Source organism: Ostrea edulis, chromosome 10 (genome assembly GCF_947568905.1).
Source record: "Ostrea edulis chromosome 10, xbOstEdul1.1, whole genome shotgun sequence".
Classification (NCBI taxonomy): domain Eukaryota; kingdom Metazoa; phylum Mollusca; class Bivalvia; order Ostreida; family Ostreidae; genus Ostrea; species Ostrea edulis.
Genome location: NC_079173.1, coordinates 43871119 through 43895159, shown reverse-complemented (window position 1 = coordinate 43895159; position 24041 = coordinate 43871119). Strand labels below are relative to the sequence as shown.

The following is a 24041-nucleotide window of genomic DNA, read 5'->3' as shown; positions in this document are numbered from 1 at the left end:
CATTTTGTCACAACCTCTGTACTGCCCACTGTCCATAATGACTAGAAACAACTCGTCTATGCGTATGCCTGGAATTTATTTAAGTCAATGATTGACATCATGTGACTTCCTCAACTTCATACGATATACTGTAATAAAACAAAACAATATTTGTGTACAGTGAATTGATACTGACAATGTCACATATGATCATGTATAATAATAATTCAAACTATCAAAAAACTGATTTCAATACAGAAAATTGCTGTTTATAACACAGACTGCACCAAACAAATAATACTCTGATATAAATTACAATAAATATAAAGAGCATCTGTAGTGCCCAACAAAACAGAGTTACTGCCCCTCAAGTTACAAAATATTTGAATGCAACCAGTAGCACCTTATGAGCAAAAAATATCTATACATAGTGGTGCATCAAAATTGGTACCGTATAAGTTTTGCATTATGACCCCTGGGTCGAGGCCTCTGCTGGTGGACTGTTAGTCCCCGAGGGTCTCTACAGCCCAGTAGCTAAGTACTCCGTTACTAGCTTGAAAATACGGATGTATATTTAATTGCTGTTATAAAATTTAGTTATTCATTTCAAAATTAAGGATTATCTCTCTCATGCATAGCTCTTATCCTTGGACGAATTCGGCCCCACTTTTTTGGCATGTTGTTTTTGGCTATATTTAGTTCTAAAACTTCATAGTTATTTCGGATTTCAAACATTTCGGTTAAGCATCACTGAGGAGACATTATTTGTCGAAATGCGTATCTGGTGCATCAAAATTGGTACCGTATAAGTTTTGCATAGTCTTACGATATGTCATATATATATATGCATAATCTTACTATATGTCATATATATACTCTTTACTATATGTCATATCTGTCTATACATAGTCTTACTATATGTTATATATATAATCTTACTATATGTTATATATCTATACAAAGTCTTACTTTATGTCATATATATCTATACATGGTATTACTATATGTCATATATATCTATACATAGTCTTACTATATGTCATATATATCTATACATAATCTTACTATATGTCATATATATCTATACATAATCTTACTATATGTCATATATATCTATACATGATCTTACTATATGTCATATCTATCTATACATAATCTTACTATATGTCATATCTATCTATACATAATCTTACTACATGTCATATCTATTTATACATAATCTTACTACATGTCATATCTATCTATACATAATCTTACTATATGTCATATCTATCTATACATAATCTTACTATATGTCATATATATCTATACATAATCTTACTATATGTCATATATATCTATACATGGTATTACTATATGTCATATCTATCTATACATAATCTTACTATATGTCATATATATCTATACATAGTCTTACTATATGTCATATATATTTATACATGGTATTACTATATGTCATATCTATCTATACATAATCTTACTATATGTCATATATATCTATACATAGTCTTACTATATGTCATATATATTTATACATGGTATTACTATATGTCATATCTATCTATACATAGTCTTACTATATGTCATATATATCTATACATGGTATTACTAAATGTCATATCTATCTATACATAATCTTACTATATGTCATATATATCTATACATGGTATTACTATATGTCATATCTATCTATACATAGTCTTACTATATGTCATATATATTTATACATGGTATTACTATATGTCATATCTATCTATACATAATCTTACTATATGTCATATATATCTATACATAATCTTACTATATGTCATATATATCTATACATAGTCTTACTATATGTCATATATATTTATACATGGTATTACTATATGTCATATCTATCTATACATAGTCTTACTATATGTCATATATATCTATACATGGTATTACTAAATGTCATATCTATCTATACATAATCTTACTATATGTCATATCTTTCTATACATAATCTTACTATATGTCATATATATCTATGCATAATCTTACTATATGTCATATATATCTATACATAGTCTTACTATATGTCATATATATCTATCTATACATAGTCTTACTATATGTCAAATATATCTATACATAGTCTTACTATATGTCATATATATCTATACATAGTCTTACTATATGTCATATATATCTATACATAGTCTTACTATATGTCAAATATATCTATACATAATCTTACTATATGTCATATATATATACATAATCTTACTATATGTCATATATATCTATACATAATCTTACTATATGTCATATATATCTATACATAATCTTACTATATGTCATATATATCTATACATAATCTTACTATATGTCATATATATCTATACATAGTCTTACTATATGTCATATATATCTTTACATAGTCTTACTATATGTCATATATATCTATACATAATCTTACTATATGTCATATCTATCTATACATAGTCTTTCTATATGTCATATATATCTTTACATAGTCTTACTATATGTCATATATATCTATACATAATCTTACTATATGTCATATATATCGATACATAATCTTACTACATGTCATATATATCTATACAAAGTCTTACTATATGTCATATATCTATACATAGTCTTACTATATGTCATATATATCTATACATAATCTTACTATGTCATATCTATCTATACATAGTCTTACTATATGTCATATATATCTATACATAATCTTACTATATGTCATATCTATCTATACATAGTCTTACTATATGTCATATCTATCTATACATACTCTTACTATATGTCATATCTATCTATACATAGTCTTACTATATGTCATATATATATATACATAATCTTACTATATGTCATATCTATCTATACATAGTATTATTATATGTCATATATATCTATACATAGTCTTACTATATGTCATATATATCTATACATAATCTTACTATATGTCATATATATCTATACATAATCTTACTATATGTCATATATATCTATACATAATCTTACTATATGTCATATATATCTATACATAGTCTTACTATATGTCATATATATCTATACATAGTCTTACTATATGTCATATATATATATATATATACATAATCTTACTGTATGTCATATATATCTATACATAATCTTACTATATGTCATATATATCTATACATAATCTTACTATATGTCATATATATCTATACATAATCTTACTATATGTCATATATATCTATCTATACATAGTCTTACTATATGTCATATATATCTATACATAATCTTACTATATGTCATATATATCTATACATAATCTTACTATATGTCATATATATCTATACATAGTCTTACTATATGTCATATCTTTCTATACATAATCTTACTATATGTCATATATATCTATGCATAATCTTACTATATGTCATATATCTATACATAGTCTTACTATATGTCATATATATCTATACATAGTCTTACTATATGTCAAATATATCTATACATAGTCTTACTATATGTCATATATATCTATACATAGTCTTACTATATGTCATATATATCTATACATAGTCTTACTATATGTCATATATATATATACATAATCTTACTATATGTCATATATATATACATAATCTTACTATATGTCATATATATCTATACATAATCTTACTATATGTCATATATATCTATACATAGTCTTACTATATGTCATATATATCTATACATAATCTTACTATATGTCATATATATCTATACATAGTCTTACTATATGTCATATATATCTTTACATAGTCTTACTATATGTCATATATATCTATACATAATCTTACTATATGTCATATCTATCTATACATAGTCTTTCTATATGTCATATATATCTTTACATAGTCTTACTATATGTCATATATATCTATACATAATCTTACTATATGTCATATATATCTATACATAATCTTACTATATGTCATATATATCTATACATAATCTTACTATATGTCATATATATATATGCATAATCTTACTATATGTCATATATATCTATACATAGTCTTACTATATGTCATATATATCGATACATAATCTTACTACATGTCATATATATCTATACAAAGTCTTACTATATGTCATATATCTATACATAGTCTTACTATATGTCATATATATCTATACATAATCTTACTATATGTCATATCTATCTATACATAGTCTTACTATATGTCATATCTATCTATACATAGTCTTACTATATGTCATATCTATCTATACATACTCTTACTATATGTCATATCTATCTATACATAGTCTTACTATATGTCATATATATATATACATAATCTTACTATATGTCATATCTATCTATACATAGTATTATTATATGTCATATATATCTATACATAATCTTACTATATGTCATATATATCTATACATAATCTTACTATATGTCATATATATCTATACATAATCTTACTATATGTCATATATATCTTTACATAGTCTTACTATATGTCATATATATCTATACATAGTCTTACTATATGTCATATATATCTATACATAGTCTTACTATATGTCATATATATCTTTACATAATCTTACTATATGTCATATATATCTATACATAATCTTACTATATGTCATATATATCTATACATAATCTTACTATATGTCGTAAATATCTATACATAATCTTACTATATGTCATATATATCTATACATGGTATTACTATATGTCATATATATCTATACATAGTCTTAGGCCAACGATAAAAATTGTTGAGTTTCCGCTAACGTTCCAGAAAAAAATAGGGTAGGTAGGTAGGAAATAAATTTTATTTTTTTTTTAAATTTTATTTTTTCAAAGTATGCAAAAACATTGTAAACTCTTAACAAGTGTAGTATAGGAAGGAGGAGAAAATCTTTGGTTGTACCGGGAATCGAACCCGGGACCCCTGCATTACTAGGCAGGTGCTCTAACCACTGAGCTATCCAGTCCGTATAGCCCTAATTACTACATTCCTCCCTCCTTAAGATCAATTATAATTGTCTTTCAATATCAACCCAGGTTCTTTTCGCCCCTGACAGGCCAACCTGCACCACCAGGGGTGGTCAACGGCACCAAATGTAGTATGGGAAGGAGAAAATCTTTGGCTGGACCCCTGTATTCCTAGTCAGGTGCTCTAACCACTGAGCTATCCAGGCCGATATCCACGGTCCGTATAGCCCCAATTACTGCACAAGTTAAATGTTCTATTGAATGTAAAACTTATACGGTACCAATTTTGATGCACCAGATGCACATTTCGACAAATAATGTCTCTTCAGTGATGCTCAACCGAAATGTTTGAAATCCGAAATAACTATGAAGTTTTAGAGCTAAATATAGCCAAAAACAGAGTGCCAAAAAAGTGGAGCCAAATTCGTCCAAGGATAAGAGCTATGCATGAGGGAGATAATCCTTAATTTTGAAATGAATTTCAAAATTTTATAACAGCAATTAAATATACATCCGTATTTTCAAGCTAGTAACGAAGTACTTAGCTACTGGGCTGTAGAGACCCTCGGGGACTAACAGTCCACCAGCAGAGGCCTCGACCCAGGGGTCATAATGTAAAACTTATACGGTACCAATTTTGATGCACCAGATGCGCATTTCGACAAATAATGTCTCTTCAGTGATGCTCAACCGAAATGTTATACTTTCAAAATAAAATTTTCCTTAAATTGCATTGCAAATAAACTTTCAATCATAACATTTCACTCGTTATTGGCTGAGGATTATTTCCAGATGTTTTATAAGAAACTATATTTTTCAATGAAACATATCTAGCATAAAACACAAAAGTTAACTCCTCTATGCCACTATGCTCTACAAGTACCAGATATATTGTTTCTACATTTAGATTGGTTGTCATAGGTCAGGAATACTTCTATTGGATATGTTTGACAAGAAAATAATGTGATGGTTTTGAAAAAATATATTAAATCATCACCAAAATATCAACATCATTAACATATTTTAAGTTTATTAATACATTTCTGAATGTATTTTCACTATCTAAATGGAACAAGGGTAGGAAGACAGTCTGGGCAGATCCCACTTATCCTAATGGGATCCAACTCTCTTCCAGCTAAAACTTTTTACCGGACATAAATTTTTATTTTAAAAACAATCTGCACATCTTTTTTTCCTCTCGGCTCTCACCAGCCATCAACCTGGATACGCTCACTGCTTTATTTGCGGTCTTTTTCATAGTGTTTTCAGTTAGAACTGCAGCAGAAACCAAGGATGTGCATACAAATTTGACAGACTGGACATTCATGTCTGTCACTCTGCATCATGACCCCCATATAAAACTAGGGTCCCCGTGTATACACAGTAATGCCCGCTGAAACGATAGCATAAGACAGTGCATGGCTATAAATAGCCACCGTCTAAAAACAACATAGGAGTTGGCAATTTTAACAAAAGAAAGTCTTCTATGAAAACATGACACTTGGCAGAGTCTCTCGACCGTCTGTTAACTTCAATTGTTAAATCACCGTTGCGTGAGCACGCATGGAGGTACTAGCTACTAGGTCATGCTGTTAGTTAGAAACATTATCAATGTTGTTTAAACGCTTGACCCAATACCATGCAGTTTTGTATATCATTAAAGCGTTTGAATGACTTCATCTCAATGTCTAACTAAAACCAAAACCAAGAACCGGGAATATATTTTTTCCGGGAAAATGACGATTTTTTTTTAAATATCGAAAAAAAATTCTAGGGTCGGGGCTATAATTTAGGGTCGGTCGGGTTAGCGGAAACACAACACATTTTATCAGTGGCCTTACTATATGTCATATATATCTATACATAATCTTACTATATGTCATATATATCTATACAAAGTCTTACTATATGTCATATCTATCTATACATAGTCTTACTATATTTCATATCTATCTATACATAATCTTACTATATGTCATATATATCTATACATAGTCTTACTATATGTCATATATATCTATACATAGTCTTACTATATGTCATATATATCTATACATAATCTTACTATATGTCATATATATCTATACATAATCTTACTATATGTCATATATATCTATACATAATCTTACTATATGTCATATATATTTATACATGGTATTACTATATGTCATATCTATCTATACATAATCTTACTATATGTCATATCTATCTATACATAGTCTTACTATATGTCATATATATCTATACATAGTCTTACTATATGTCATATATATCTATATATAATCTTACTATATGTCATATCTATCTATACATAGTCTTACTATATGTCATATCTATCTATATATGATCTTTCTATATGTCATATATATCTATACATAATCTTACTATATGTCATATATATCTATATATGATCTTTCTATATGTCATATATATCTATACATAATCTTACTATATGTCATATTTATCTATACATAATCTTACTATATGTCATATATATCTATACATAGTCTTACTATATGTCATATATATCTATACATAGTCTTACTATATGTCATATATATTTATACATGGTATTACTATATGTCATATCTATCTATACATAGTCTTACTATATGTCATATATATCTATACATGGTATTACTATATGTCATATCTATCTATACATAGTCTTACTATATGTCATATATATCTATACATAGTCTTACTATATGTCATATATATCTATACATAATCTTACTATATGTCATATATATCTATACATAATCTTACTATATGTCATATATATCTATACATAATCTTACTATATGTCATATATATATATAATCTTACTATATGTCATATATATCTATACATAATCTTACTATATGTCAAATATATCTATACATAGTTTTACTATATGTCATATATATCTATACATAGTCTTACTATATGTCATATCTATCTATACATAATCTTACTATATGTCATATCTATCTATACATAATCTTACTATATGTCATATATATCTATATATGATCTTTCTATATGTCATATCTATCTATACATAGTCTTACTATATGTCATATATATATATATAATCTTACTATATGTCATATATATCTATACATAGTCTTACTATATGTCAAATATATCTATACATAGTCTTACTATATGTCATATATATATATATAATCTTACTATATGTCATATATATCTATACATAGTCTTACTATATGTCAAATATATCTATACATAGTCTTACTATATGTCATATATACCTATACATAATCTTACTATATGTCATATATATATATACATAATCTTACTGTATGTCATATATATCTATAGAAAGTCTTACTATATGTCATATATATATATATATACATAATCTTACTGTATGTCATGTATATCTATACATAATCTTACTATATGTCATATATATCTATACATAATCTTACTATATGTCATATATATCTATACATAATCTTACTATATGTCATATATATCTTTACATAGTCTTACTATATGTCATATATATCTATACATAGTCTTACTATATGTCATATATATCTATACATAATCTTACTATATGTCATATATATATATACATAGTCTTACTATATGTCATATATATCTATATATGATCTTTCTATATGTCATATATATCTATACATAATCTTACTATATGTCATATATATATATATAATCTTACTATATGTCATATATATCTATACATAGTCTTACTATATGTCAAATATATCTATACATAGTCTTACTATATGTCATATATACCTATACATAATCTTACTATATGTCATATATATATATACATAATCTTACTGTATGTCATATATATCTATAGAAAGTCTTACTATATGTCATATATATATATATATACATAATCTTACTGTATGTCATATATATCTATACATAATCTTACTATATGTCATATATATCTATACATAATCTTACTATATGTCATATATATCTATACATAATCTTACTATATGTCATATATATCTATCTATACATAGTCTTACTATATGTCATATATATCTATACATAATCTTACTATATGTCATATATATCTATACATAATCTTACTATATGTCATATATATCTATACATAGTATTACTATATGTCGTAAATATCTATCTATACATAGTCTTACTATATGTCATATATATCTATACATAATCTTACTATATGTCATATATATCTATACATAGTCTTACTATATGTCATATATATCTATACATAATCTTACTATATGTCATATATATCTATACATAGTCTTACTATATGTCATATATATCTATACATAGTCTTACTATATGTCATATATCTATACATAGTCTTACTATATGTCATATATATCTATACATAGTCTTACTATATATCTTATATATCTATACATATTCTTACTATATGTCGATATCTCTATACTATCGTTGAATTATATTGCACAATACCATCTTTCTGTAAACATAGTTTGTATAAATATTTGGGACATGAACTATGTACACTTGTGTCTACTCAGAGAACATACTTTATACACTATCAATTCAAATAATACACGATTTCAAACAAATGTATGGAATGTGCTAATGTTCATCATTGTCTTACTGAATAAGTAGTTTGTCAAGGAAACAGCAGTTCAGTACAATGTCCAGCGAAACAGGAACATACACACATTCTTCATTTACATCAGTTGGCCATTTTGATGTTTATCCGCCCGTCTTTAGTGAATAATTTCATAACTCCTATAAGCAATACAAAAGAGAGAGTTCGGCAAACACGGACTAGATGATCTAGAATCATCAATATTAGTCAGTCAATGCATCTTGAGAAGGTATGCCATGCCCTAAATCAAGGTCACTGTGACCTATGATTATGATGATATGGCTATTTATGGCATAACCCTTTTTGGGGGCTCATGTAGATATGACCTATGATTATGATGATATGAGTAGTAGAATCAACAAACTTTTTCAATTTGTGTATTTGTAAAGAAATGTAAATGTAATACATATAGGGATTGCCATCTTTAAAACATTAAAATGGTAGGTATTGGAAAAACAATGATTTAAAGGGGTTATCCCTACATATATGAGAGAGTAATGCAGTAATCCTGTTAATAATAATTATAATATATCAGAAATACACATTTTTTTCATAAAATTTAGATATATAACAATTGGTATTCATTGTGTGCAGTATTGTACTAAAACAAAATTGCAAAGACTTAACAGAACAGATAAAGGAATTGTCTCATGGTAATGATTATTTAAGCTGATCATGGTGTTTCTAGCATCTAATTAAGATTTCATTAGACCATTGGGAGTAAACCATAGTGTTTCAGAGTTCAGATGGAGATTCAAAGATCATTTTGATAAGAGCTTTATTACATCAATCTAGTTAAAGATTAATTAATAAGTATAATCTTTGTACTTTAACCCAAAACAACTAACCATACCATGCGAAAGAACTTATCTAAATGCATGTAATAAAATGAAAATATGTTTTGGAATATTTGTCTACTTATTTGAACAATTAATTCAATTACAATGTGCATTAGACACATTACAAGCAATAATCTTGTTTTTTACCTTTAGACCTAAAGGCAAAGATAGTGTATGCCGTGACCAATGATGAGATTGATTGATGGGTATATTAATTGAATATAAATTTTATAATAAAAATAAATGATAGATCTGTAAAACAAAATTAATAAAAAGATAATTGCTTGGTATTCTGCTTGCATTATTCAAGGGTTGATATTTTGAAACATTTCCAATTGAATAAAAATATCAAGTTGTAATAATATCCTAGATGTGAATTACGAACATCAATGTAAACAGTATCAGATTCTAGACATCCAAGCATGTAGTTTACAAGATAGACAGTCTTTGGATACAAAATAAAATTAATTGTCGCTTAAAAGATATCTTGTTTTCTCTTCTTCGCTACAGAACTTTAAGATGTGAAAGAAAAGAATTTATTTGATACATGCAGTCTGCACAAATAATTTCTAACCTTTTCTCCATGCATTAACGTTCCAAGACCCAGGCGGTTAATTGAATTATGAAATTTTGGAGAGGAGACATCGTGATTCCCTATTGACGTGATGATAACCATGGCTCTTTGATGGAGCAAGGTTTAATCTACTCTTTCTGAATTTACGAAGTGAACTCAGTAATAGTGAAATGAAGCTAAATAAAGACCAAAGAAATAAAAGATTAACCACTATTTTGTATCGTGCACTTTCATCTGTTTATAATGAATAAACATCTGACGGACGTCCCATGTGCCGTGGCGGTGCACTTTATTACGAACAGTGTTCACGGATGATTGCAGTAGTATCACTTTACTAGGAAAAGCTTGATTTTTTGAGAAGATTACAGATTATTAAACTTAGTTTTGAGGAATATTACATGGAGAGTACATGATTTGTCTTTTTTCCTTCTACGGTTTTAAAGCAACGACCTAGCTTCTTATTTTACAGAGTATTTCTATGGGTATGGAAGATGTGCATGTGGCAAGGGTTTTTGATTTTCTCTAATTTTTGAGAAAATTACTGGTTGATGAACTTTTTTTGAGGAAATATTGCATAGAGTGTACATGATTTGTCTGAAAATTTCTTTAAGATGCAAAGAAAGTATGTCACATCTTGATGATTGCTGGTACCACCTGAAGCCAAGTTCTACAAATCATGGTGTAAGAAAAACACCTGATATCAGCTTTCCGCAGGCGCACTGTGTACCATCTGCGATATTCCTGTTACTAAATCTCACAGTGAGCTTGTCTAAGTTTTATGGTTACAAAGTTGTAGGTTGCAGGTTCGAGTCCAGGTTACTTTCTATTAAAACTGCAAGTTTGACTGTATCCCATTGTTTTACATCATACATGGGTGCCCGGTTATAGCACAGAGGTAACTTACACTCTCGCTTCTTACCGATGTGACTCGAGTTCGATCCCCGTGATCGTGGTTGTATGTGAGAGGTTATGGAAGTTCGCTGCTCGGAGAAGTGGGTTTCCCCCGGGTACTCCAGTTTCCTCCCACAAAATGACCCCCTTATGCCAACATCCGTGCATCAAAGGACCCCATTGAAAATAAGCTTTTGAGCTTTCATGAGTTATTCTTGGTATTTATGTATGTTAATATTAACAACACCCTTTGGGTGACTGGGGTAAGCGGGGGGTATTTTTAGTGAGCACTACACACACTGCCTCTTGTTTTATTTATATATGAGTATAAATGATTGATATTGGTTATAATGATATTGAGGCATCCCTATGTTGTATAGGTTGAAATTTAGTTAAGGTAGCTCACTACATTAAGACTTATACATTTTATGACACTACATCACAATAGGACACTTCAAATGTTTTGTGAAATTACATGTATTGTTTTTATTGGTATAACTATGTACATCAGTGGATAAGGTACCAGGTTACTGAACAGCCGATCCAAAGTTCAAATCCGACATTGTCTTTTGTCTTATTTTATTGAAGACAATTACAGAAACTCATTTCCCAAAAATTGCAAGTTTTTCTGGCTTTCTGACATATTAGGATTTACTTATTAGATATCAACATATCTTTCATGATTAAATCATTTCGTGCTGATTTGACGCTCTTTCAACATGTAATGAGCCAACTAAGTCACACCCAATGAAGTCAAAATATTGTCATTAGATAATAGAGGGTAGAGATCTTATAAAATCATCAGCAGAAAGTAGCTTGCGGTAAATCAGGTGAGCATTGTGGCCCATGGACCTCTTGTTAGAGTTCATGTCATTTTCTAATCTTTAGTTTGATAATAAAGAATCTATGTAATCCACCTGATTTCCAGAAATGTTTACAAAATAAAACCGCCCTAAATTCCTTAATGTTTAGAATATTACATTTATAAACAGTGTTAGTTTGTTACAATAACCTTTTGTTTACATTCCAGGTAAGAAGAGGAAATTCTGGAATCTTCAGAGTCCCATGGAAAATGAGGTAATTTTCAAAAATATTTTTCTTTAATTATACAACTGCACATGTGTAAGAAGAACTAAATGCATTGTGATGTAGAGCAGGAAGACCTCTACCAAGCTTGTAAATTTCAGGATTCTTGCACCCTTGGGGCCTTAGGGGTGGGGAAAAAACTGCCAATATTTCTTGTTTTATACTGTTTTTAAATATTAAAACTTAGCTTAGACATTTTCAGAACAGGATTTTTTTTTCTAGATTTTGTATACGTCCGTCTTTTGTCTGGACCTTGGCAAGGATACTGACCGAACCATAAGCTCCAGGAATTTATAACTTGGTACATTTAATCACCATGATGAGAGGAAGATGCCTTGTGTTTTTGAAGGTCAAAGGTTAAGGTCATAGTATCACTTAGTAGGGAACTCTAGTAGGTAACCCTTGTGGGCAGGATACAAACCCAACCGCAAGCTCCAGGATATTACAACTTGGTATATTTGATCCCCATGATGAGAGGAAGATGCCTATTGCTTCAAGGTCAGAAGTCAAAGGTCAAGGTTATAGTATTACTTAGTAGAAAAACCTTGTATTCAGGATACAAACCGAACCGTAAGCTAGAGAATATTGAAACTTGGTACAATTGATCACCATGATGAGAGGAAGATGCCTATTGTTTCAAGGTCAGAAGTCAAAGGTCAAGGTCATAATATTACTAAGTAGGAAGACCTTGTATGGAGGATACAACCCAAACCGTAAGCTAGAGAATATTGAAACTTGATACAATTGATCACCATGATGAGAGGAAGATGCCTATAAATTTTCAAGGTCATTGGTCAAGGTCACAGTACCACTTAGTAAACAAACCTTGTGAACAGTATACAAACCGAACTGTTGGGGCTAGGACCGTCAAACTTTGTACACATACAAATTGTGCTAAGTGGGGGATGCCTGTTGTTTCTTAAGGTCAAAGGTCAAGATCATAGTGGCAGGATGCAAACTGATTCATTGGAGCAAGGACCATTAAACTTGATACACATACATATTATGCCAAGTGACAACATTACATGGAGAGTACGTGATTTGTCTTTTTTCGATGCAGAACTTATCAGGGGAATACAAGTTCAGTTTGCATTTCAGTTGGATTGATGCATCCTTGACCTACTTTTTGGGAAAATGATGTCAAACAGTTCTCTGGGAGTTTTTCATTACGGATACAGATATTGCCCTGATATTTAGTCCAAGGTTTTCTCTCAGAGAAATACAATTTCAGTTTCCTTTTCAGCGGGACTGGTCCATCCTCGACCTACTGTTGGACTAAAAATAGGTCAGGCAGTTTTTCAGGGTTTTTTTAATACGGATACAGATATTGCTCTGATATTCAGTCAAAGGCTTTCTCTTAGAGGACTACATGTTTAGTTTGCATTTCAGCTGGATCGGTCGATCCTTGACCTATTTGGGGGGGGGGGGGGGGGATATTGTTGCTGTCCTGTCTGTCATTCTGTCTGAAACTTTAACCTTACTATTAACTTTTGAACAGTAAGTGCTAGAGCTTTGATATTTCACAGAAGTATTTCTTGTGACAAGACATTTCCATGGGTACCAACACCTTGACCTTGGAGTTTAACCTACTTTTATTTAAAAAATTTGACCTTGCTAATAATTTTTGAACAGTAAGTGATAAAGCTTTGATATTTCACATGAATATTCCTTGTGACAAACCTTTCCATTGGTACTCACTCAACATTTTGACCTTGACATTTGACCTACTTTTAATAAAATTGGCATTGGTCATAACTTCTAAATGGTAAATATTAGAGCTTTCATATTGCACATGAGCATTTCTTGTGACAGTATCTTTTTACTGGTACCAAGATGTTTGTCCTTGTGACCTTGGTAGTGTTTGGAATTGGCCATTATAGGGGGCATTTGTGTTTTACAAACACATCTTGTTGGACTAAAAATAGGTCAGAGAGTTTTCAGGACTTTTATTCATTACGGATACAGATATTGCCCTGATGATTAGTCAAAGCCTTCCTGTCGGAGGAAGACAAGTGCAGTTAACATTTCAGCTGGATTGGCGCACTATGACCTACAGTACTTTAGGGGTAGAAGTAGGTCAAACAGTTTTCCAGACTTGTTTTTGGTATGGTCACAGGTATTGCTCTGAAATTTAGTCACAACCCTCTTTTCAGAGAAATGCATAATCAGTTCACATTTCAAATATTTCAACCCAATTGATGCACCATGACCTACGCAGCTCAGTTAAGGCTATTCAAGAAAAATCACAGAGCTGTTATAAATGTACCTCTGTGCACTTCGCACCATATAACGTCACAATGTCTTTTATGAAAAACTACGTCACAACGTACAGGTTCTGATAGTTGTATCGCAGGGAAAGTGTCATAATATTTTGTCGTTATTTAATACTAGCTGTTATCAAGTGATAAGATGTATACGTGACACATGTCTTGTCAAATGATTATAGATATTATTCCTTTATGATATCAAATCATTATCCATTTTTAACATATAGTATGCATGAAGGTGATATTCATATTATATTGTGACCTTGAAATCGCCACTAATCTGAATGACTGATGCGTTTAAAAATACCCTAATGTGCATAAATAATTTCACCCTACAGAAACGGTGACAAAGTTCAGGTTCATCTGGTATAAAAACAATATGAATTTTTTCTGAAATATAATCTAGATATATTTATGCATTTCAAAAGTGCGGGGAGCAATTTCTGTCTTGTATATCAACAGTATGATATGTTTAATAGGAATGTGGACAACCCCGGTACTTCGCTGATGACTTGATATGTTGTTAAATTATAGCATGTTTAGTTTGAGTATGCATTTGTTGCCAACACTTTTCATCTTAAGGATTTTTATTTTTTTCCGATTATATCAATAAAAATTCAGCTGCTTATCCATATGAACCTGAACTTTTGTTCACAAGTATGACCTCTTGCTGTTTTCCAAAAATAAAGTGTTACGTGATATTCAACTGACGTCAAAGGAAATTACCATGAGAGGAATTTACGGTGGCTCAGTCACAGTCAACATATGGGTAGTATCGTTTTGGGAATTCGAGGTGCAATTTCACATCATGATTATTGTGTATTTTACTATGGAAGCCCTTAACCTAGCTGCGTACGTTAGGGCTAAAAGTAGATCAAATCGTTTCCTGGACTTTTTATCACCATAGATAGATATTGCACCGACATTATGTCACAAAATCACTCTCAGAGAAATACATTATCAGTTCACATGTCAGATAGATTGATGCACCATGACCCACTTTAAGGTCTTTCTATTCAGAATGTGTGTTGTATCAATTCAGAGTGCACAGTATGCTTCCAGGTTGAATTTCACTGTCCGACGGGCGTATATTGTACCGTTTGCGGTACTCTTGTTTTCTAAGTGTATTGATTTTGAGTTCACAAGGTCAAGGGTCAATCTAATTTCTATATGTATGTCTGTGCAACATTTCATATGCATTTGTTTGTTTTTTATTTACATGTATTTGTATTAGCTTTTTAGCTCACCTGAGGTGAGAGCTTAAGAGAGGTTTTTTTTATTGTTTTTGTAGTCTGTTTGTTCATCTGTCTGACCATAAATTTTTCACATTTCATCTTCTTCTCCAGAACCACTGAGCCAATTTCAATCACACTTGGCACATGACATACTTGGTTGAAGAATATTCAAGTTCGTTCAATTATAGGGTCATGCTCTATTCAAAGAAAAGACAAAAATTTGATGGGTTCATTCAGAATTCTTCTTTTCAAGAATCACTGAGCCAGAAAAGTTGAAATTTACACAAAAGCTTCCTGAAATAGTGCATACTTCAATTTATGAAAATCATGGTCATGGCCCCATAGCGGTATGGTGGGAAGACGAAGTTTTAGTATAATAAAAAAAATATTTAGAATTCCTCTCAAGAACATTTACATGAAAGCTTCCTGATACAAAGTACCAAACAGATATGTAAATCCCCCTAATTTATACCTTTGGTATATCCAGGGGTCCGTGATCATCCAACTCTTAATTTTGTATTACCTTTTTAAACTTTAACATAATGTTCTGTGTAACCAATTGAATTGTGTTTTGTTTTTGTCTGCCTATCTGTGTGAAAGTCTAACCTTGCCTATAACTTTTGAATGGTGACAAATAAGACTCTGAAATTAAGTTTTATTGTATCCACAATTGTTTTGGCCCAGTGACCTATCCGATACTCTTTGAAGTATTTAAGGACATGCAGGACGATGTGGCCAAAAATAACTTGTCTATGAATATTTTTTCTTTTTTTCATGAAGCACCATCAGGATGTCCTGTACAATGTGTATAAATTTCATGGCCACTGTCTAGGTATACAACGGAGATAATAAGCTTTGAATTGCCCCCTTTTTCGAAAATTGTGAATTTTACAAGATCATTCTGATTTTCAATTAAAACAAATAATTTAATGGAATTTTTATCTATATCTTTTACAATAATCTTTCGAATATATGCAAATATAAAATATATATAATAACATGCTTTTTTTAATATAATTTATTTATTTTTTTTTGGTCACATACAATACATCAGACACTTACACAAACATACCTTTCATACATGCATACATGCTTCAATCTCCCTGTGGTTTAGGTTACTTGCTGTACAATAGTGAAAGTAATAATAATAACAATAATACATGTGCTAAAAATAATGACAAGTACATGTAGTAATAATTAATCAACTGCAAAAATATTTTCCCACTTCATCCATATTTTATCAAAGTTATGTATTTTAAATGTTTGAATTGCAGCATATTTCTCTACATGATATTTAAACTTTAAGTGACATAGTAATCCAACAAGATTTGGTTCTTTATTCTGCATGCATTAAACAGATAAATAATTATGCATTGTTTAGCATATAGAATTATAAAGTTTATAACTTTATTTTTAAAGACAGTGGAATTTCACCAAATATTATATTTGACACATTAAAACCAATTCTTTATGAAAATTTTCTATATATATGAAGACTTAACTCACTCCACAATGTTTGGGTCTTATTACAAGAAGTAAAAATATGTGTTATTGTTTCAATTTTGTACAAAATCTACAGATATCATTTGTTTTAACTCTAATGTTTTTCAAATAATAACCAACAGGAAGAATTCTATGTAAAATTCTAAACTGTAGCCACTGAACAGAAGAATCACTAGATGTTTTGAAACAAATTTTAAACACATCTTGCACTGAAATATCATCTACTCCATATAAAGATAGTTCAGTTTTCCACTTGCCCATAGAAGTTGGGATATCATCTTTTGCATTTAAAATATTGTAAATAATATTAGAACATCTTTCATGCAATAAAACTGGTTAAAAAAATATGGGCATGCATGGATTAACATTTTGTTTGGTTGAGTGTCTATCAATTGACCTAATGACAGACATTTTAAATATTTTTGAATTGCAGCAATAATGCTATTGTATTTCATTACACATATACTTCTTGAAAATTGTATAAACACTGAAATTTTTCTACGGTATGGAAGTTACAATCAGTATCAAAAAAATCTTGAACAATTTTAATCCCCTTTTCATACCATTTCTCATAAAACACAGGTTTTCCCGCAATTCTAATATTAGAATTGTACCACACTGGAATATTATGAAAATTATTTTTAATATTTGGAAGATTTTGACTAGTCTTCAAATAAAAAAAAAACAAGCATTAAAAACATCCTTCCAAAAAACATTGCTTTTAACACTTAATTGTTCCACAATATAAAACTATCTCCAAAGTCATATAATTTCTTTAAAATATCATTTCCATACATGGCAAAAAAAAATATTCATCCATGGTTTCTGACAGTTGGACCTAGTAAGCCTTTTAATCCAAGAGCATTTCAATGATGTAATAAAGTTGCTTATATCAACCATCTTGTGTTATCACAGACCTCTTAACTTTATCTACACTAGATTTCCATAGGAATTCAAAAATAATTTTGTATAAATAAGAAATTGTTTCTTTATTTGGAGTAGGAAGTGATATAAACAAATGATTCAATTTTGGAATAAGCAAGGTTTTAATGACAGTAGCCCGCCCAATGGGAGTAAGAATCCTTCTTTTCCAGTGTTCAATAAGAGCAACGATTTTTATACGCCCGTCGAAGACGGGACGTATTATGGTATGACTCTGTCCGTCTGTCTGTCCGTCTGTCCGGACCTTGTGGGCAGGATACAGACTGAACCAAAAGCCATAGGACTTTACAACTTGGTGCATTTGATCATCATGATAAGAGGAAGATGCCTATTGTTTTTCATGGTCAAAGGTCAAGGTCGTAGTATCACTTATTAGGAAAACCTTGTGGGCAGGATACAAACCGAACCGTAAGCTCCAGGATATTATAACTTGGTATATTTGATCACCATGATGAGAGGAAGATGCCTATTGTTTTTCAAGGTCAAAGGTCAAGGTCATAGTATCACTTATTAGGAAAACTTTGTGGGCAGGATACAAACCAAACCGTAAGCTCCAGGATATTATAACTTAGTATATTTGATCACCATGATGATAGGAAGGTGCCTATTGTTTTTCAAGGTCAAAGGTCAAGGTCGTAGTATCACTTATTAGGAAAACCTTGTGGGTAGGATACAAACTGAACCGTAAGCTCCAGGATATTATAACAGGTTATTTGATCATCATTGATGAGAGGAAGGTGCCTATTGTTTTTCAAGGTCAAAGGTGAAGGTCGTAGTATCACTTATTAGGAAAACCTTGTGGGCAGGATACAAACCGAACCGTTAACATATTTAGGAAGTAGCGCATTCTAAGGCTATCCCTCTTTATATCTTGACATCCATTTCTACAAGCATAATAATGAATTAATTAGCTCACAGAGGGCAGTGCTAACTTCACTAAAATATGAATCCCACTAAAATATGTTTTCCTTGAGCAAAATCTACGGGCGTATTATGCCACGTTGGCGTTGCTCTTGTTGGTATTTGAATTCCGAAATTAATATCTTCAATTTCTGTAAGGTCAACTGAAAAATTAATACCCAATAAATTAAAAGTTGTTGATCCCCATCTAATTTCCATCTTGTATGGTGAAAAACTTGATCTGAAAATTTCTTTGAACCAATCCAAACAATTTTTGTTTTAGAAGAATTAATCCTTAGACCAGAAAAACTGGGGGGAAAATTCTATCGTATCTAGAGCTGCAAAAAGTGATTCAGGTGAACCGTCAAGGGCTAGTGAAGAATCATCTGCATTGCGATATTTTGTGTTCTGTGTTTTCTATACATATACCTTTTATACTTTTGTTTTGTTTAATTAATATTGCAAGAATTTCTGCACATAGGATGAATAAATAATAACATGCTTAAACATAACCATATAATAAGGAATTGGGAAAAATTAGGGATATCGGGTGGAAATTGGTACTCGAAAACAGGGTAGTCCAGATATTAAATGAAGTACTGCTCAAAAACTTGTCGTTCAATTTTTTTGCAAACACTGCAATTAAAAGCTATTCATAGACCTAACTTCCTGTAGAAATATGAAAGGGTGAAGCTAATCTTGATTTTGAGGTAGGAGTCCTTGAAGTTATACATTGATATGTTCTCTTGGGGTTAGGCTTGGCGAAATATTTGTTATTAATAACTTTCAAGCTCATATTCTTTTCATGTACAACTACTGTTAAAAGTAATGGGGAGGGGATAGTCTAAATTTATTTACACTACAAAATATAAAAAAAAGCTCATTGTCAAAGACGGGGGGAGGGGGCAGCCTAATTCTTCGTGCCTGTTTTGGAATACATTGTTAGAAACTATATTTGTTTTGAACCTATTGAAATATTTAGAATTTTCATGATTATGGAACAAAAATTGAGTTAATGAAAACAAATTAAAATTATTTTTTTTAAATATACATGTATATATTAAACATGGATTCAAACAAAACGTCTAGTCTATAGCTCTAAACAATATTAATACGTCCTCTTTCAAACCACGGGTTCACACGTCTAGTTAACGTCAATATGAGCATGTGCAACTACTTCTTTTACAAGATCAACAGCATTTCTGCGGTCATGGTAGCTAATGTCGCTTGACTCGATCATCTCCATGCTATTTTTCAAGGTATTTATGTATCGCACATGTTGTGACTTTGAACCTTTTTTAGGTCACCTGAATCATTCAGGTGACCTATTGCTATCTGTTTTGTCCGTCGTCGTGCGTCATGCGTTAACATTTGAACATTTTCAGCTTCTTCTCTGAAACCCCTGAACCAATTTCAACCAATTTTGGCATATAGCATCTGTGGGTGTAGGGGAACAAAAATTGTGAAATTCGTGGTCCCTGCCCCCCTGGGGCCTGAGGGGTGGGGCAAAAACCATCAAAATGAGTGTAATTTTAAAAAATCTTCTTCTTTACTCCTGGACATCAAGAAGCCAAACTGGGCATAATTATAATGAGCGTTGAGCCCGCTACCAAAATTGTGAAATTCATGGCCCCTGGGGCAGGGGTTCTTGTGTTAGGGTCATATAGTGAAAATGTAGAAATTCTTTGAAAATCTTCTTATATTGGTTTTATCTAAGGAGTAAACAACCTTTTTCTTTATGATGTCTCAGACCTAGGTTTTTTAAAAAGGATTATTGATTGAACATAAAAATGACACATGTACTTCATGACCACATAGCTATTCAATGTTTCTTCCATCCAAAAGTAAAATTCTTATATTTAAACACAAACCTAATTCAAACATTGGAAGGTTGTTACATGATACTCAGGTGACCTATACGGCCCCTGGGCCTCTTGTCTTTTTCACACGTCTGCTTCTCGCATACATTCCGACGTGTGTCATATTTTTTACATTAGTTACCATTTCCGCAGCAGTGTTTCGTAAAGTTAGTAAAAAATAATTTGGAATATGAAATAGTTTAAGAGATAAAACGTACTTATATTTACATGAAAATGCTTGCAAAAATTAAACATTCCTAGTATGGACGTTAATATTTGACCAAAAGTAACTATTGTCGTCATAAGGGGGGGATGTATTTTTCGCAAACAAGGATCGATTATAAAAGCAACTGAATAGTTCATACGTTTCCCAAGCAAGATTCGGAGAAATGTGTGTCCAGTTCTAGTTTCACACTACTATAGTAAATATCAACAAACGATCATCATCTTACACTTGCACCGGGTCATTGTTTACAGACGGTTGACTTTCTTTTTGTAAATGCCTAGAGATGCAAATTGCATGTGCATGTAGGAGCGATTTCGGTGACTTATAGGCTAAACTATCAAAATTACTGTGGCGCATACTATACATTTATATAATAAATGCAATGTATATGAAAAAGAGACTTGTAATCACTATGAAATAAAATAAAAATTATCATTTGACAAGAATTCAATCAACAGATTTACACATGACACTTGACAGCGGTAGCAAATTATGACAAAATATGATGACATTTTCCCCACGATGAAACGTCTTGACGTACTTTTTTATCATGACGTCATTTAGTGGGTCTGTACAGCATTGTGATTTTTTCTCGGGAAGCTTTAACTACGCTGTGTCCGGTTCTAAATTCATAATAAATTCGCAATCATCATGTGATCATCGTCCCGCATATCCTTAAATTGGATCTTTTGTTTTATATATATGATTTTCTTATGTAAGGCCAATTATTTCATACTATGATATTTGACTTTGTGACTTTGACCTTCTCTAGAATAAGAAGGTCGTGTTATTTTTGCGTTGGTATTGAGGCATATCCATGTTGTGTGATTTCAAGTTTGGGTATGTTGTGGCCCTTTTGGGCTAGGTTAGGGCCACATAATAGAGTCAGAAGTTTTCATAAATTTAAAGTAAAAATTGACAAAAAAGGAGAATATCATAACAGCTGAACAAGAGCGGGGTCAAAGTAACTCAAGTGAGCGATGAGTCTCTTGTTTTGCTGTTATTCTTGTGGTTTTAGTCTGATCTGATGACAGTTGCATGTATAAAGGATCGGAAGTGGGTAAACATGGTGTTCGCGATGGGCTAAATTATAAAGATGAATTCAAAACATGGACCACATTATTAGTGGCATAATTTGTCTAGGATTTGTGGGAATGAGGAGCTTGTGAAGATGAGTGATTGTAAATGTTGATTACAACACACTGATCTCAGTGGTATGTGATGGACATGATGTGTTTGCATATTGAAGGATCCAGGACCAAGTGCATCCAAACTGAAAATACTTGGAGAAGCCAACTTAGATTCTGCTGTTACAGATGTTGTGCTTTTATCAGAACATGAGAATACTAGCAGTGGTGATGATATGTCTGTTGATGGCAAAATGTCATCAGAAGAAATAAAACCATTGAAGGGTACCAGTAAGTATGGTGAGTTGAGTATTATTCATTAATTAACAGAAAATGCCAGACACCAAGAGGCCAGACTCATTTACTGAGGAGCCTTCTTTATGGATAAATGTAAGTCAATCACAACTAATGTATGGGAAACACATGCAGAATAACTGTACCAGATTTATTTCTCAGTACTGAACACCGATACTTACTATCTGCTAATTAGTACATGTACTGAGAACTTAGATAGCACTGTGCATTACTGTCTCTCTTCTCTACCAAATTAAACTTAGATTTTACTGTGTTTTACTACATCTACGTTCTATCAAATGTCAAAAATAGCATGTAAATTGAAAATACCGTAATTTTCAGAAATGCATGGGGCATTTTTTTTTTTTGGCTAGCTTACTAACCTTGCCCAATGTATCAAATTTTACCATCAAAATAAAAAAGAAATACACTTCATTGGATCAGAGTGAATAAAATGTTCATGACCCGAATTAACGAAAACTGTTCAATCAGGTGCGTACGAGGATGTGTAGGAGGAGTAAGCATCCCCTATGAACCGGTCACACCCGCTGTGGGCCCTACGTGTATATCTAGATCAGGTAAACAGTAAGAAGACTTTAGTAAACATGTTATTATTCTTTTATCGTTCTTAGGGAGCTGGTCTACCAATAAGCCTGCCATTCGATCGCATGGCAAGAGACTACCACACTATTCGAGTAGACTGGGAAAAACACAGAAAGCTAAAAAGAAACG

At 31.0% G+C, this 24041-nt stretch overlaps 1 protein-coding gene across 7 annotated transcripts in view; it reads left to right on the top strand.

Moving 5' to 3' along the window:
• Nucleotides 1-24041, top strand: part of LOC125666144 (uncharacterized) — a 65468-nt gene that overhangs the window by 31917 nt on the left and 9510 nt on the right. For 6 of the 7 annotated variants that reach the window (XM_056151413.1, XM_056151418.1, XM_056151417.1 and 3 more), the window contains 3 exons: nucleotides 12901-12947; nucleotides 23138-23315; nucleotides 23942-24040. The exons of the other annotated variant lie outside the window; for it this stretch is intronic. In XM_056151413.1, coding sequence (XP_056007388.1) covers nucleotides 12901-12947; nucleotides 23138-23315; nucleotides 23942-24040 — 324 coding nt within the window. The remainder of the gene's footprint in view (nucleotides 1-12900; nucleotides 12948-23137; nucleotides 23316-23941; nucleotide 24041) is intronic. 7 annotated transcript variants of the gene reach the window in all.